The 17867-nt window shown below is 41.3% G+C and overlaps 1 protein-coding gene across 6 annotated transcripts in view; it reads right to left on the bottom strand.

Moving 5' to 3' along the window:
• Nucleotides 1-17867, bottom strand: part of LOC129815134 (ankyrin repeat and SAM domain-containing protein 1A-like) — a 47578-nt gene that overhangs the window by 3544 nt on the left and 26167 nt on the right. For 3 of the 6 annotated variants that reach the window (XM_055868536.1, XM_055868535.1, XM_055868537.1), the window contains 10 exons: nucleotides 11416-11514; nucleotides 10954-11100; nucleotides 10540-10656; nucleotides 8632-8805; nucleotides 7818-7955; nucleotides 7486-7557; nucleotides 7301-7387; nucleotides 6968-7105; nucleotides 6358-6540; nucleotides 769-867 (listed from right to left, as the gene is read on the bottom strand). In XM_055868536.1, coding sequence (XP_055724511.1) covers nucleotides 769-867; nucleotides 6358-6540; nucleotides 6968-7105; nucleotides 7301-7387; nucleotides 7486-7557; nucleotides 7818-7955; nucleotides 8632-8805; nucleotides 10540-10656; nucleotides 10954-11100; nucleotides 11416-11514 — 1254 coding nt within the window. The remainder of the gene's footprint in view (nucleotides 1-768; nucleotides 868-6357; nucleotides 6541-6967; nucleotides 7106-7300; nucleotides 7388-7485; nucleotides 7558-7817; nucleotides 7956-8631; nucleotides 8806-10539; nucleotides 10657-10953; nucleotides 11101-11415; nucleotides 11515-17867) is intronic. The other 3 variants (XM_055868540.1, XM_055868539.1, XM_055868541.1) reach the window with 1 other exon arrangement.

Here is a 17867-nt window from a genome sequence, read left to right as displayed (position 1 = left end):
TAGAGATGTCTGATAGCAAAACAGGCTGCTGGAGACCTAACAGACCACACACAGTCCCATCTGTCTCTTAATCTGGGTTTAAATTAAGTGAAAACACCATAAGGATCCAAACATGCGCTCATAACATGCTCTCACCCAAACAAATGTCTCTGTTAACACATGAGCAGCCATACACACATGTTATAGCTGTTCCATGGGAATAAATTAATTTAAATTAGTAGTCCTGTATGTCTAATTACATGAAACACCACTGATACACCCCAAATTAAGAACATTGTGGCAATGAAAGACTCGGGTGTACAAGGCCATCATTCAATTCTGGCTGTCCAATATAAGACTCATCAGAATCCAAAAGCTTAGTGATATAGGAGGATTAAGACTCAATAGACCACCTCAAGCATGTTGCTATTTATACTGATCACACAGCTATGCAATTAAAGCACTAGATCATTAGCAACAGAACTGCAAAGCCATAAATCTTCCATAGATGGTTAAGTCTAAGCTAAGGTATAAGCCTACTTATCCTCAGGCAAGAATAATGAGAAATAACTTCTTATCAGCTCAAATGGAATGACTATGAGAATGTGGCAGAAATTCAGTGTAGGCTATGTCTTATCAAAAGAGCAAATATTGTGTAGCTAGATGAAGTGCCTGGAAGCAAACCAAAAAGTGGACATGGAATGATGAGAGAGAGAGAGAGGTAGAGGTACGTCAGGTAGGTTAGCAGATGTATGATGAAGGATAGCGGAAAGGAGGAGAGAGCAGGACCTGGACTCCAGGGCTAACAGAGTGCAACGGGAGGAAGGAGGGGCGGTGGGTAGTACACGTGTGACAGTAACAGCAGCGGCATTCTAGCAGAGGGGCACCCTGGGAAACAGGAGGACCAAGAAGACAAGAACAAAGAAATGTTAAACAGGGAAATAGAAGGACAGAGCATTTATAGTGGCACTGAACTGATCATAGTGGTGGAAGATATAAAGGTGAAAAATCTAGGTAATTTATCACAACCTATTAGGTGTAGACAAATAATGTTATAAAGATTTATCACAGAAAAAAATGTATACTTGACAGCAGCTGGCATAGCAGGGCTTTATCACATCTGCCAACTAGACTGGACTGTACTAGCAAGGCTCCTCCCGTATCTAGACACAGCCAGTACAGCACAGTACAAAGTGATCAACTGCACAGTGATTTATGCCACTATTTACGTTACCGTTCAAAGGTTTGAGGTCACTTAGAAATATCCTTGTTTTGAAAAAAAAACAACAACATTAAAATAACATTACATTGATCAGAAATATAGTGTAGACATTGTTAATGTTGTATATGACTATTGTAGCTGAAAACAGCTGATTTTAATAGAATATCTACATTGGCATACAGAGGCCCGTTATCAGCAACCATCCCTCCTGTGTTCTAATGGCACGTTGTGTTAGCTAATCCAAGTTTATAATTTTAAAAGGCTAATTGATCATTAGAAAACCCGTTTGCAATTATTTTAGCACAGCTGAAAACTGTTGTCCTAATTAAAGAAGCAATAAAACTGGCCTTATTTAGCCTCTTTGGGCTCAAGGGGCAGTATTGAGTAGCCAGATAAAAGGTGCCCATTTCAAAAAGGCCTCGTACTCAATTCTTGCTCGTACAATATGCATATTATTATTACTATTGGATAGAAAACACTCTCTAGTTTCTAAAACCGTTTGAATTATATCTGTGGGTGAAACAGAACTGGACTTAGAGCAATTTTCCTATGTGTATGTCAGAATGCAGAATTTTGCTGGCTGTTCTGAGACCTGTGTATTAATTTGCCTGTCCTCTATTGGTTGAGATGCACTGCATACGCCTTCCACTGGTTGTCAGCGAATAGGGAGAGTTGAAATGGAGTTTCTACGTAGGTCCCAAAGGTTATAAATTGCTTGGAACCGAAGTGTCCCATCTTTCCACTCTTCGCTCTGACGCAGGAAGGGTCTTGGCATGTCATTTTAGAAGCTCCCGTATTAGCTCCTAGATATATCCGGCTCTGTTTTTATTCGATATAGGTGTTGAAGACATCGTAATGTTGTTATTTTAAACCAAATTATATCAGTTTATGTCAGTATATTGCGATTTTCGGGTATTTATTTTCGTGACGTTTTAGGAAGTTGGGTATCTCTGGCCCACATGGCTATTGTTTACTGCTAATTGCAACGTTGAAGACGACGTTCTCCAACCTAGCAACGATTCTTTTGGACAAAGGACACATTTCCCAAGATTCTGATGGGAGTTCATCGAAAAGTAAGAACTATTTATGCTGATAATTCATTGTTCTGTTGAAAAATGTCAAATGCATAAGACGCCATTTCCTGCAGTGTAGCCTTGCGTTATCGCAGCCTGTATTGCGCAGTAAGGTTAATTTTAAAAATGTAATTCAGCGATTGCATTAAGAACTAATTTGTCTTTCAATTGCTGTTCAACCTGTATTTTTTTAGTCAAGTTTATGAATAGATTTCGATAAGAAAAGGTGCCTTTACAAGATGGCGCCGGACAGATTGCTTGACGTTATGGACACATTCTCATTGTCTAAGCACGATTTGTTCTGCTAAATATGCACATTTTCGAACAAACTCTATATGCATTGTGTAATATGATGTTACAGGACTGTCATCTGAAGAATTCTGAGAAGGTTAGTGAAACAATTAATACATTTTGGTGGTTTATACGTTATAGCTATTTTTGCCTTGAGTCAATGCTGTTGTTATGTTTGCTATTGTGCTAAGCTAATATAACGCTATATTGTGTTTTCGCTGTAAAACACTTGATAAATCGGAAATATTGTCTGGAATCACAAGATCCCTGTCTTTCAATTGCTGTACACTATGTATTTTTCAGAAATGTATATGATGAGTATTTAGTTATTTGGCGTTGGTGTCTGTAATTTTTCTGTCTGCTTTCGGTGCAATTTCTGACTGTAGCTGCAATGTAAACTATGATTTATACCTGAAATATGCACATTTTTCTAACAAAACATATGCTATACAATAAATATGTTATCAGACTGTCATCTGATGAAGTTGTTTCTTGGTTAGTGGCTATTTATATCTTTATTTGGTCGAATTTGTGATAGCTACTGATGTAGTAAAAAACTGATGGAGTAAAAATAGTGGTGTCTTTTGCTAACGTGGTTAGCTAATAGATTTACATATTGTGTCTTCCCTGTAAAACAATTTAAAATCGGACATGTTGGCTTGACTCACAAGAGGTGTACCTTTCATCTGGTGTCTTGGACTTGTTAATGTGTGAAAGTTAAATATTTAAAAAAAAATATCTTTTGAATTTCGCGCCCTGCACTTTGAGCTGGCTGTTGTCATAAGTGTACCGACGTCGGGCTTGCACGCCAAACAGGTTAAACTAGTTGAGAATCTGGAGCATCAGCATTTGTGGGTTCGATTACAGGCTCAAAATGGCCAGAAACAAATAACTTTCTTCTGAAACTCATCAGTCTATTCTTGTTCTGAGAAATGAAGGTTATTCCATGTGAGAAATTTCCAAGAAATTGAAGATCTCGAACAACGCTGTGTTCTACTCCCTTCACAGAACAGAGCAAACTGTCTCTAACCAGAATAGAGAGAGTGGGAGGCCCCGGTGCACAACTGAGCAAGAGGACAAGTACATTAGGATGTCTAGTTTGAGAAACAGACGACTCACAAGTCCTCAACTGGCAGCTTCATTAAATAGTACCCGCAAAACACCAGTCTCAACTTTTTAAGAATATTTTGAAGATAAATACACAATGCAGAGGATGAGAGGACTAAAAACTAGAGTACTAATGCTACGTTCTGTACCGTGAGTCTGGAGCAGGATACTGGTTATTTGGCCATTGGCCCAGTTGTACTGCAAGGAATTCTAATTGGTCAACCCCAGGCTAGGGTGGGGGGTTATAAATGGCATCCTCTTCCTTTGTTATGTGGAGAAAAGCTGAGGACAGGGGAGACTGAACATCTACCTCCCAGCATAACATCTATGATTTGTCCTTATTTGTCCATTGTCCTTATGCTGGCCTTCTAGGCACAGTTCCTTTGTCCAGTGTGTGTGTTATTTTTCCCATCTTAATTTTTTCTTTTGATTGGCCAGTCCGAGATATGTTTTTTTTCTTTGTAACTCCGCCTAGAAGGCCAGCATCCCAGAGTCGCCTCTTCACTGTTGACGTTGAGACTGGTGTTGTGAGGTGACTCAGTTGTGCACCTGGGCCTCCCACTCCTCTTTTTATTCTGGTTAGAGACAGTTTGCGCTGTTCTGTGAAGGGACTAGTACACAGCGTTGTGCGGGATCTTCAGTTTCTTGGAAATTTCTCGCATGGAATAGCCTTCATTTCTCAGAACAAGAATAGACTGATGAGTTTCAGAAGAAAGTTCTTTGTTTCTGGCCATTTTGAGCCTGTAATCGAACCCACAAATGCTGATGCTCCAGATACTCAACTAGTCTAAATAAGGCCAGTTTTATTGCTTCTTTAATCAGAACAACAGTTTTCATCTGTGCTAACATAATTGCAAAAGGGTTTTCTAATGATCAATTAGCCTTTTAAAATGCTAAACTTGGATTAGCGAACACAACGTGCCATTGGAACACAGGAGTGATGTTTGCTGATAATGGGCCTCTGTACGCCTATGTAGATATTCCATTAAAAATCATCTGTTTCCAGCTACAATAGTCATTTACAACATTAACAATGTCTACACTGTGCTTCTGATCAATTTTATGTTAATTTAATGGACAAAAATGTGCTTTTCTTTCAAAAACAAGGACAATTCTAAGTGACCCCAAACTTTTGAACGGTAGTCTACATCGGACCGAAAAAGTGCATACCTGGCAAGAATGAAAGTACATCGGAAAAAAGGACAGGTCATCTCATAATTGTGAAATTAATCTACATTAAAAGCTTCAAATGGAGTTGTCTTGTTCTAGATGTTCCTAGAATTCCACTGCCTAAAACTAGATAATAAATACTGCCAACCCTGTGCATTATGCAGCGAACTGATTACCTCATAATATATTATGTTTTATAGCAGATAATAAAGCATAGTGATTTGCGTGGATGCATAAACATGTTGAGCAGTGTGCATGCATGGTCCAGACGGTCCAGCTTTCTCAGGTGACTGTGATCACTGAGTGTTCATTATTCAGGGTCCTGAAAGGCCAATACATCCATACATGGCCCAGGGCATAAGTAAACATTTATGTAACATTCTCAATCAATATCCTGGGAATCAGTGGAGGGGCCGGGTGACCAGCAGAGAGATGCACAGTTCTCCCTATTTCTCTTCATTTCCAGATTATATCATATCCTGCCTGTTAGCAAAAAATAACACTATTCAACTCATCAAGTTTCGCATACTGTATGGCTGCAGAAAAATCTACTCCGATCTGAGTGACTTAGAGTTGGGGAGGTGAGATTGGTAGCAAAGTAATGAGTCATCACTTTCATCGCACTACAAATCTTCCTTTTTTTTATAGTGTGATCAGTGGTTTAAAATCCGGAGGAACATTTGGTCGGGAGGACTGTGTGTTATCTGATTGTGCATATTTATGCATAAATGCCTACGCATGTACACATACATACGTAACTGAAAAAAATTAAGAAAACACTTGAGTAAATGAGGGATACAAAGTATATTGAAAGCACATGCTTCCACACAGGTGTGGTTCCTGAGATAGTTAAGCAATTAACATCCCATCCTGCTTAGTGTCATGTATAAAAATGCCCAGTTGCCCATTATTTTGGCTACCATGGCTGGAAGAAGAGATCACAGTGACTTTGAAATAGGTCTTAAAAGAGCATAAGAGGTTTAAAGTGTGTGTGTGTGTGTGTGTGTGTGTGTGTGTGTGTGTGTGTGTGTGTGTGTGTGTGTGTGTGTGTGTGTGTGTGTGTGTGTGTGTGTGCGTGCGTGCGTGCGTGCGTGCGTGCGTGCGTGCGTGCGTGCGTGCGTGCGTGCGTGCGTGCGTGCTTGCTTGCGTGTATCTCAGTCACCAGATCTCAATCCAATTGAACATTTATGGGAGATTCTGGAGCGGTGCCTGAGACAGCGTTTTCCACCACCATCAACAAAACACCAAATGATGGAATTTCTTGTGGAAGAATGGTGTCGTATCCCTCCAATACAGTTCCAGACACTTGTAGAATCTATGCCAAGGAGCATTAAAGCAGTTCTGGTGGATCGTGGTGGACCAACACCCTATTAAGACATTTTGTTTTTGTATTTCCATTATTTTGACAGTTACCTGTACATACTGTATACACAAACACAGTATGCATATCATTTAGAAACACACACACACAGCTACATGTCAATGTTTTGTTTGTGCTCAGTGTGTGGTACTCACTGTTGATCTCCTCATGCTGCTCCATTGTTGTGACGTGGGCCGGCTGGATTTGGTCTCAATGACCTCTGACCCCAGAGACGGTGGGGGGACTGGGACATACTGCCTGGCCTTGGTCTGGAGAGCCAGCTGATAGGCCACCTCAAATGCCTGTCCCAGTGTCAGGATGATCTCATAGGTCTGAGTCTGTACCGAGGGAGAGAGTAAAGAATGAAGAGACAGTTGCAGTAGTGACTGACAGCTACTATGAATGAGGCACAATCTGCATTTTTATCATTAAGTTGTCAATCATAGCAGTGGAACAATGTTAATAGACTATTTAATTAGATAATCAAGTTGTAGCTGTGTCGTGTGCCAGGACTGTTTGGCACATGGCTTATAAAAGAGACTAATCAAGACATTAAGGCAATTTGATTAATCAAGAAGCTGCATGCAGTTTTGTCAATCAAGTTTTCCTTTCAAGATTTTTTAATGATATGATATGGCATTTAGAAACAAATTAATACAAATCAGAGTACTTTAGAAGGTGGGAAATGGGTGACTGTATTTTGGCATAGTCTAATGGAATGATTGATTGAGGGGTTTGGGCTGGTGTCATCATTGTGTTCCTCACCACTTCCACAGTGCTGAAGACATGGCAGAAGTGGTGGCCACTCTTACTGTCCTTGGTGATGTAGGCGAAGGTGCAGAGGTCATCAGGGTCCTGGGCCGCACAGGAGATGTTCCTGATCTCATGCTCGGCTACTATTGTCTGGTGAGAGGACAAAATAACAGGTTGGAACTGAGGAGCAACAGGAACACAACCATCAACCAGTAACAACCACTGACTTCATCCGAACTAACAGTGCTATCTTTATTGTAGGGGAAATAATATGAGAACGCGAGAGAGAAAAATAATGCAGTTGAGCTCATTATACATCTCTCATTGCCAACAGGCTCCCATTACCTTGGTGGCGGCATCAATGAACTTGACCCCTTTATAAGTGATGGAGAGGATGACAACAGGACCCTTTTTTGAATGGTCCTTTGACTTCTACAAGTAGAAAAAAAATGGCGAGGGGATCCATATTAATACGGAGTGCTAGAATAGAGTGATTGAGTATTGATCTGTAGTATGACAGTCAGACTTACCCTAATTTTAGCACAGGCTTCTTGAGTGGACTCAATCCCCCTTAGATCCCTGATAATCATTGATCCCATATACTGGAAAAGAAGCAACAAAACAGGCTTTTATCTCTGAATTCAGTGGGTACAGACGTCAATTCAATGTATATTCCAAGTTGGTTCAAAGAAATGACGTGGAAACAACGTTGATTCAACCAGTTTGTCCCCAGTGGGAACTATCAATTCTTGATACATCAAGCGATTATCAAACACGGATTGAGGACTTTTCTATTGGCCGGGATTCAAGGGGACTTCCATTGACACAACACGACAGGAGATTGACCATTGACATGACTTACACTGGCCTCATACCCGCAAGACTCTAAGATAAGTTTCTCAGGCTGGTGATGCCAAGCAGAGACCGTGGTGTACGTGGCAGACTGGCTCGGCGGCCGGAGGGTCAAACGGGGTTCCCTGTGTCGGTCACTCTGCCTGTCCTGGAAAGACAGATAGACATGGATTGATGCTGTACTGTACAAAGATTTTATGGCAGAACATTTAGTCACAAATATTACAGGATTCTAAAACTAAAAAGATGCTGTAACACTTTGATCAAAAGTTGTCTGGATGTCCTTTGGAGGGTGGACCATTCTTGATACACAAAGGAAACTGTTGAGCGTGAAAAACCCAGCAGCTTTGCTGTTCTTGACACAAACTGGTGCACATGGTACCTACTACCATACCCCGTTCAAAGGCACTCACATGTTTTGTCTTGTCCATTCACCCTTTGAATGGCACACATGCACTATCCATGTCTCAAATGTCTCAAGGCATTTAAAAATCCTTATTTAACCCGTCTCCTCCCCTTCATCTATACTGATTTAAGTGGATTTAACATAAGTGATCATAGCTTTCACCTGGATTCACCTGGTCAGTGTATGTCATGTAAAGAGCAGGTGTTCTTAATGTGTTATATACTCAGTGCATATTTAATACAAGCATGGAATGACTTCAATAATCTGTTAAACACATAACAGCTTCTGTTTCAGATCACCCCAGCAGCAGATATCTCTCTTTACAACATGATTATCCCAAGCACACCACAGAGACATACTGTATTTCTGTTACTTCATGAGGTACAGGTAAAGACAGCGTTTTGGCAGGAGGACTAACGTGGGAGCGGGGTCTCTCGCTGTAGGAGCGCAGGGACACGCTACAGTCCTGGTCCAAGGCTCTCCTCCTCCTGCCTGCCTCTCCCAAGGGCAGGAGCATGTCCATGGAGCGACTGGTGGAAGGGTCCATCTGACTCAGAGCAGAGGTCCCTGTCTGGGACAACAGGTCCTGAAACTGCCACATACAGATTGATTGATCATACTGATGACTGATTGGATGTGAAAGATAAGAAAACATAGTGCCACAATACAGATTTCAATAAGATATTAGAGCATTATGTAGTGGCATACAGTACAAATGAGATCCCAGCTAGCACATAATGTTCTGAGAACCATATGTTTCTTAGAGCAGGCAGGAGGAGGAGGTTATTTTGTATACTACCTTCCCACAACTTTCTGATAATGGTGCAGGATAGTTGCTTGGCTTTAAAACATTCTCAGCACATTTAAGGAACTTAACAAAAAATATATATTTTCTTGGTATTTCATTAACAGAACGTTTCCTAAAAGTTCAAACATGGTTACATTTAATCGCTCTGACATTTTTTGTTTGCTGAAATTCGAATAATTTGCCTAATTTCAGTTTATGTGACAAACATAGTGGGAAAATAGTATAGTGAGAAAATCATTGTACTATCTCAAGTGCTGTGATATATCCATAACCAAAAATATTGTACATTCAGCTGTTTGAAGCTGGTGTACAAAACCTAAAGTAGCAGACACAAAACTAAACATAAAAACAGGAGGCATAGAAATAGTGCACATAGAACAGATCTATTCATTTTTAAACTAGCTGTCAATGAGAATGACAGATCTATATCTCACATTTCGATATGGATATTGTCGGGTCGCCCAAAAAGTTACTTTTTAGCTTCAATTTACATTTTGGTAATGTTCTAGGAATGTTCTCCAACTGGTTTGACATTGGGAATGTTTAAATATAGTCCAGAGAACATTAAGGAACAACATTCTTCTGTGGGAATTTCAGTACTTCAGCATAACGTTTTTTACAGGTTTCCACATGGTTCTATTTAAAGTCATGTTCTCAAACTGTTTCGAGAACGTTATGAAAACTTTCCATTAAAACCACAATAAAACTTTAGTAACATTCAGAGAACATTCTAAGAATGTTATTAAAAACATACATTGCATTCTCAGAACGCAAACAATTATTATTATGCGTCGTCGTCCCTTCAGCAGCCTCCACCGATTCTGTTCTCAGCATCAACTAAACTCTCTCTATTCTCTATCTTGTTAACTGTGTTCAGGTGTACCGCCTCGACAACTAATTGGACACCCTTCATCTTAATGAGTGCTTGTTTCCTTTGAAAAGGGGAAATATACTGTTTTAATATACTAAAAGGAGCGGCTTTGTATGTGTAATAAAACATGGCATGCTAGCTCCATCCTGGTGGTGCATTGGACTAATTCCATGCATAGAGAGCAGAAGGTTATAGGTTTGAAGCTCACTGATGCTCATTGAAGCTCACACAATTCAAAAGAAATATGTTTGCATGATTAATGCCTAAGGAAATTCATTTCTATCTGTACTTGAATTTAAAAAAAAGTTAATACAAAATAAGCTAGCAGTGTTATTAAAAGTCTTATTGAAACATTCAGTAGTAGTTTTAAGGAAGTTATTAAAAAAACTCTAAATACTAATTTTCGTTCTCAGAGCTTTAAGAAAACTTCCCAGAAAAACTTTCAAGGAACCAGATTAAAACGTTCTCTGAACCTCTCTGCAACCTAAAAATAAATTTTCCCTTCCGTTTTACCGGTCTGGAAACTTATGGCTTCGTTTCCAGATCCAATGGGAAACAAAAAACTTATGTTCCCACAACTTCTAAGGAACCAAATGTGCTAGCTGGGATTATTGTTCAAATGTAAGACACTGAGGACTCTTACTAACCCTGATCTGTGAGAGACGGTGAGAGATCTGTGATTTGGTCGGGGCCTCCTCATAGGGCCGCTCTGCCAGAGACGCTATGATTCTCTTCCTGTGGCCCAGAGGGCTGATTTTCAACAGCTGCAGAGATGGGCACAGATCAGACACAATGGTAACTACATAGGACTACGTTCATATGAACAACACAGGCACTAATATTGACAAACAAGTACAAACCAACAAATATGAATGGAAATACACATTATACACTCACACTGACTGTATACAGTGAGTCTGACACCCATGCTGGCACTCGACAAGCAGACAGAATGGACTCTCCTCAATTATTCAGCTCAAATCTGTTCAGCCTTAAGCTCCGTACAGTGCTGTCTCTTCCCTGAGGCACTACATAATTCACTAACAAAACATTGGCCTCACATTGACAATCTCCAGCTCCCATAGATTCTTCACACAGTCCAAGGTACGGTAGCCACTGGACAGGAAGTTAGGCAGGTACTCCTGGAGGCCTAGCACATCCAACCAGGTGGACAGAGAGGTGCTGCCATCACAGCCCAGGGCTTTCACCTACAAAGAGGGACAGAAAGGAGATCAAATTACATTCAAATAAAAGCAGGATTTCACGATTTCTTTCAAGATTTTTAAACCGTACCCAATGTCAAAAGGCTTGTTCACATGATTGCTATTGCCACACATAGCTACAGGCTAGATCAAAGCTACTTTACAATACATTTCATTATCATGATTGAAAATACTGTGCACAAACATAGATAATGCACACTCCTTGACACCTTGATGTACGGTGGCTTCTTAGACAGGGATGAGTGGTCAACCAGGCACAAGGTTGCAGGCAGTACCCTGGACTGATGATAACTACTGTACCTTGGGCAAGCTGCGTGCTGCACGGATGATCTTCTTTCTGTGGCCAGGGTCAGTGATTCCCATATCTCTAAGGTCTGTGTCCTCCATCACGTTACTGCCCTACACATGCATCAACGCATGCATGCACACGCATAAGTTAATTACACAAGTACCACAAACTGCAGACACTTCCCAAAGTCCACAATATACCGAAACACGTATAAATCCCCTTAAGCTAACTATTAACATAGACATTACAACATCCCCTACACTCTATAGGTCCCTATATGCAATCAATAATACACACAGACACAGACACACACACACACACGACCACAAATGAACACACAAGTAAAAGCACACACACACACACACACACACTTATTTATGTCCTCAGACAAACAAGAATTGGAGGACATTGGAGTCAAATAAATTGTGCATGCCAAAGGTAATCAATCTATTTTAATGAAAAACCACCAAGGGAAAAGCAATCAAAACTGCAGCAGCTTTTACATCTGAGCTGCAATGTTGCAATGAAACATTACATTTGCTATGAGGGAAATGTTTAGGACTACGCATCTGTGTGTGTGTGTGTGTGTGTGTGTGTGTGTGTGTGTGTGTGTGTGTGTGTGTGTGTGTGTGTGTGTGTGTGTGTGTGTGTGTGTGTGTGTGTGTGTGTGTGTGTGTCTGTCTGTCTGTCTGTCTGTCTGTCTGTCTGTCTGTCTGTCTGTCTGTCTGTCTGTCTGTCTGTCTGTCTGTCTGTCTGTGTGTGTGTGTGTCTGTGTGTGTGTGTGTCTGTGTGTCTGTGTGTCTGTGTGTGGGTGCGTGCGTGTTATGCACATGTGTATGCAAACAGCTGTGGTGTTGGAGACAAGGAATGAGGCTTTCACTGCATATAATTGTGAATACAATAAAGTCAACTTAACATTTCCCATTTTCCTTTACAGTAATGATTGACAACAATAAATGTGCACCATTTGTTTTACGTAGTTCTCCATAAGAGGCGCAAGCTTCGTCATCTAATTCAGGTTTATAGGCGGGAATAAAGATACAAGGAGACCCTTAAAAATGTGGAGCTCAGCATTTTCCCAGTGGACTGCTGCAGATTGATTCTTCCTGGCCAAGAATGTTCAAATGGAGCTAGTCTTTTCTAAATATGGCATCACTGCTTGTTTCTGTAGCACAATGCAGCAGTTACAGTAACAAGGGATGACAGTAGGAAATTACATACTGATTATCACTAGAACGAGGATCAAACTAATGCAGTGACTGACTTCAGGAATAGCCTGAAATAGATATTTCAACTAAAGTGATTGTTGGATGTTCCAGGAGGTCCCATGGGAGCTTGCATTTATACTTCATCAGGAAAATATGATTAAGTAATGAATATCTATTTTTGTCCATATCTATAAATGCTTATTACATAACTGCGATACATACAGTCCCTCATCACAAATGAGGAAGGTGTCATGAAATGAGGAGCCTCTAAAAACATGTATTTTATGATTTGCGATGTAAAAAGCACCCAAAAAACCCTATAAGGGAAAACGGTAGGCCATATGAGAGACATGAGAGACCCATTTATGGTTGATGAAACCAATAAAAAATTATTATCAACTTGTAAAAATTAGGAAAATGGGGACACAGCGGTTTATTATTTATGATCCCTAAAAAAACTGCACTTGGAGCAATCATCCCATGCTGAGACAAATCCCTACAGAGTGTATGTGAGCCTGTGTTCTCTGATGGTAGTCATACTGTATCTACATTGATAGGTCTGAAGGGTAGTCTAACACTGATTTCTCAGCAATGAAGAATTTGTTCTATGACACCCTTGCCTTTGGGGTCAGCAGGAAAATGGGGCATTCATATTTCCCCACTGAGCTTTAGTATAAAAGAGAGGATTTGATTTCTCTCCTATTTTATTAATGAAGATGACATCTTTATATTTGCATCTTTCAGGTCAGTTGTTCACCAACTAACGTGCATCTCTGGCACAGTCACCATTACCTTTGCTACTCATAGCTTCATGATATTGTATTTCTATGTGATTTATAAAGTCATTTGATGATAGGGTTGAATAATATCTCACAGAGTATGTCAACTATTCAACAAAAACGATGCAGGGCAAAACCCAGCACACCACCTCTCCTGATCCAGAATCAGCCCACCAAGCAAATAAAATAATTAACACATCAACTCTGCAGTGATACAATGAATTTGGCAGACAGACAGTTCAATAGGACACCATTGAACCTTTACAACATCTCTCTGACTGCTCTGACCTTTTCAGACACAACCTACATGTCCTTGTAAGTATTTGAGGGTAATATGTCCTGCAGGGAGCTAATCAATTATCTGCTTGGTGCTTCTACACCTCAGACACATTAGTCAAGAGATTAACATTAACATCACAATGCTAATGACCCATTATCCTCATCCTATTATTACCTTATTAAAGAGAGTCTCCAGTACTTTTGTATGGTTTTTAGCCAGTAGTTCTGAGAGTAGGCCTTACGGTCCCCAAAAATGTTACTCTCTTTTTCTCTCTGTTCCGAACCTATAGACGGCCAGTTCTTATAGCCGTTAGCCGTACACTTATCCTACTCCTCCTCTGTTCCTCTGGTGATGTAAAGGTTAATCCAGGCCTTGCAGTGCCTCGCTCAACTCCCATTCCCCAGGCACTCTCATTTGTTGACTTCTGTAACTGTAAAAGCCTTGGTTTCATGCATGTTAACATTAGAAGCGTCCTCCCTAAGTTTGTTTTATTCACTGCTTTAGCACACTCTGCGAACATGGATGTCCTAGCCATGTCTGAATCCTGGCTTAGGAAGACCACCAAAATCCCAGAAATGTCCACCCCTAACTATAAATTTTTTTGACAAGATAGAACTGCCAAAGGGGGCGGAGTTGCAATCTACTGCAGAGAGAGCCTGCAGAGTTCTGTCATACTATCCAGGTCTGTGCCCAAACAATTCAAGCTTCTACTTTTAAAAATCCACCTTTCCAGAAGCAAGTCTCTCACCGTTGCCGCTTGTTATAGACCCCCCTCAGCCCCCAGCTGTGCCCTGTACACCATATGTAAATTGATTGCCCCCCATCTGTCTTCAGAGCTCATACTGTTAGGTGACCTAAAGTGGGATATGCTTAACACCCCGGCCTTCCTACAATCTGAGCTAGATACCCTCAATCTCACACAAATGATCAAGGAACCTACCAGGTACAACCCTAAATCCATAACTATGGGCACCCTCTTAGATATCATCCTGACCAACTTGCTCTCTAAATACACCTCTGCTGTCTTCAACCAGGATCTCAGTGATCACTGCCTCCTTACCTGTGACCGTAATGGGTCCGCGGTCAAACGACCACCCCTCATCACTGTCAAACGCTCCACTTCAGCGAGCAGGCCTTTCTAATCCACCTGGCCCGGGTATCCTGGAAGGATATTGACCTCTTTTCGTCAGTAGAGGATGCCTGGTTACTCTTTAAAAGTGCTTTCCTTACCATCTTAAATAAGCTTGCCCCAATCAAAAAATGTAGAACCAGGAAAAGATACAGCTCTTGGTTCACCCCAGACCTGACTGCCCCTGACCAGCACAAAACATCCTGTGGCGTACTGCAATAGCATCGAATAGCCCCCGCAATATGCAACTTTTCAGGGAAGTTACGAACCAATATACACAGGCAGTTAGGAAAGCAAACGCTAGCTTTTTCAAACAGAAATTTGCATCCTGTTGCACAAACTCCCAAAAGTTCTTGGACACTGTAAAGTCCACGGAGAATAAAAGCACCTCCTCCCAGCTGCCCACTGCACTGAGGCTAGGAAACACTGTCACCACCGATAAATCCACGATAATTGAGAATTTCAATAAACATTTTTCTATGGCTGGCCATGCTTTCCACCTGGCTACCACTACCCCGGTCAACAGCCCTGCACCCCCCACAGCAACTTGCCCAAGCCTCCCCCATTTTGCCTTCACCCAAATCCAGACAGCTGACGTTCTGAAAGAGTTGTAAAATCTGGACCCCTACTAAACAGCCGGGCTAGACAATCTGTCTCTTTCTAAAAGTATCTGCCAAAATTGTTGCAACCCCTATTACTAGCCTGTTCAACCTCTCTTTTGTATCGTCTGACATCCCCAAAGATTGGAAAGCTGCCGCGGTCATCCCCCTCTTCAAAGTGGGAGACAGTCTTGACCCAAACTGCTACAGACCTATATCTATCCTACCCTGCCTTTCTAAGATCTTCGAAAGCCAAGTTAACAAACAGATCACCGACCATTTCGAATCCCACCATACCTTCTCCGCTGTGCAATCTGGTTTCCGAGCTGGTCATGGGTGCACCTCAGCCACGCTCAAGGTCCTAAGTAATATCATAACCGCCATCAATGAGAGACACTACAGTGCGGCTGTATTCATCGACCTGGCCAAGGCTTTCGACTCTGTCAATCACCACATTCTTATCGGTAGACTCAACAGCCTTGGTTTCTCAAATGACTGCCTTGCCTGGTTCACCAACTACTTCTCAGACGGACTTCAGTGTGTCAAATCGGAGGGCCTGTTGTCCGAACCTCTGGTAGTCTCTATGGTGGTGCCACAGGGTTCAATTCTCGGGCCGACTCTTTTCTCTGTATACATCAATGGTGTCGCTCTTGCTGCTGGTGATTCTCTGATCCACCTCTACGCAGACTACACCATTCTGTATACTTCTGGCCCTTCTTTGGACACTGTGTTAACTAACCTCCAGATGAGCTTCAATGCCATACAACTCTCCTTCCGTGACCTCCAACTGCTCTTAAATGCAAGTAAAACTAAATGCATGCTCTTCAACCGATCGCTGCACACACCTGCCTGCCCGTCCAGCATCACTACTCTGGACGGTTCTGACTTAGAATATGTGGACAACTACAAATACCTAGGTGTCTGGTTAGACTGTAAACTCTCCTTCCAGACTCACATTAAGCATCTCCAATCCAAAGTTAAATCTAGAATTGGCTTCCTATTTCGCAACAAAGAATCCTTCACTCATGCTGCCAAACATACCCTCGTAAAACTGACTATCCTGCCGATCCTCGACTTTGGCGATGTCATTCACAAAATAGCCTCCAACACTCTACTCAGCAAATTGGATGCAGTCTATCACAGTGCCATCCAAAGCCCCATATACTACCCACCACTGCGACCTGTATGCTCTCGTTGGCTGGCCCTCGCTTCATATTTGTCTGGCTCCAGGTCATCTATAAGTCTTTGCTAGGTAAAGCCCCGCCTTATCTCAGCTCACTGGTCACCATAGCAGCACCCACCCGTAGCACACGCTCCATCAGGTATATTTCACTGGTCACCGCCAAAGCCAATTCCTCCTTTGGCCGCCTTTCCTTCCAGTTCTCTGCTGCCAATGACTGGAACTAATTGCCAAAATCACTGAAGCTGGAGACTCATATCTCCCTCACTAACTTTAAGCACCAGCTGTCAGAGCAGCTCACATATCATTGCACCTGTACATAGCCCATCTGTAAATAGCCCATCCAACTACCTCATCCCCATACTGTTATTTATTTCATTTTATTTTTTGCTCGTTTGCACCCCAGTATCTCTACTTGCACATTCATCTTCTGCACATCTATCACTCCAGTGTTTAGTTGCTAAATTGTAATTATTTGGCCACATAGACCTATTTATTGCCTTACCTCCCTTATCTTACCTCATTTGCACACACTGTATATAGACATTTGGTATTGGTACACTGGGCTGACTGACTAGCTATTCCCAGTCCATACTCAGTATATCAGACCTCTTCCATTGGTTATGTGACCTCTCTAAAAGGTGCAGTCAGTTGCCCCTGACCAATCTCTCATCTATGGCAACCTCCTGTAGACTACAGTACTGAAGCAGCTATGTTGTCAGATTGATTAATGTGTTTGCTTTAAAGACCATGTTATTTACCCTTTACAACAGCTTTTTCAGAGTTACACAATCAGTGTAAGTGTTGTTTTGTACATTCATAATTCCAGAGACTTTAAAACAGCACAGCCAGATGAATCTGTCTATGCTTTTCAAAAACAAGACACACAGATGAAGGATTTTAATTTGAGCCAGTTTGCTACAGCAGGAAAATAATCCTGCAGCAACAGGAAATGTGAATTATTATGTGGATTATAATAAATGGACATTTTTGTAGGGGGTGAAAAAAAAATTGTGTATAAAGTCTGTGTAAATTGTGTAAATTACAAACTTTAGAATCCTTTTAAAAACTCAAATGCACTACATGTTTGCATTTCCTGCTGAGCAGGAACATTCCCAGCAATAAAAGAGTGATCAAATTAAGATCCTGCATCTGTAAGAAGCACAAGGGATGTCATAATGATGTCACTTTCTGGTTGAAAATTGTTTTTCTGGCTGAAGTGGCATCAGTTAAAGATTTTTCAGGACTACCAAAATGTCATTTTTTTAAATCAGTATACAATTTGACC

This window comes from Salvelinus fontinalis, chromosome 18 (genome assembly GCF_029448725.1).
Source record: "Salvelinus fontinalis isolate EN_2023a chromosome 18, ASM2944872v1, whole genome shotgun sequence".
NCBI classification, from domain to species: Eukaryota; Metazoa; Chordata; class Actinopteri; order Salmoniformes; family Salmonidae; genus Salvelinus; species Salvelinus fontinalis.
This window is presented reverse-complemented; position numbering and strand designations above follow the sequence as displayed.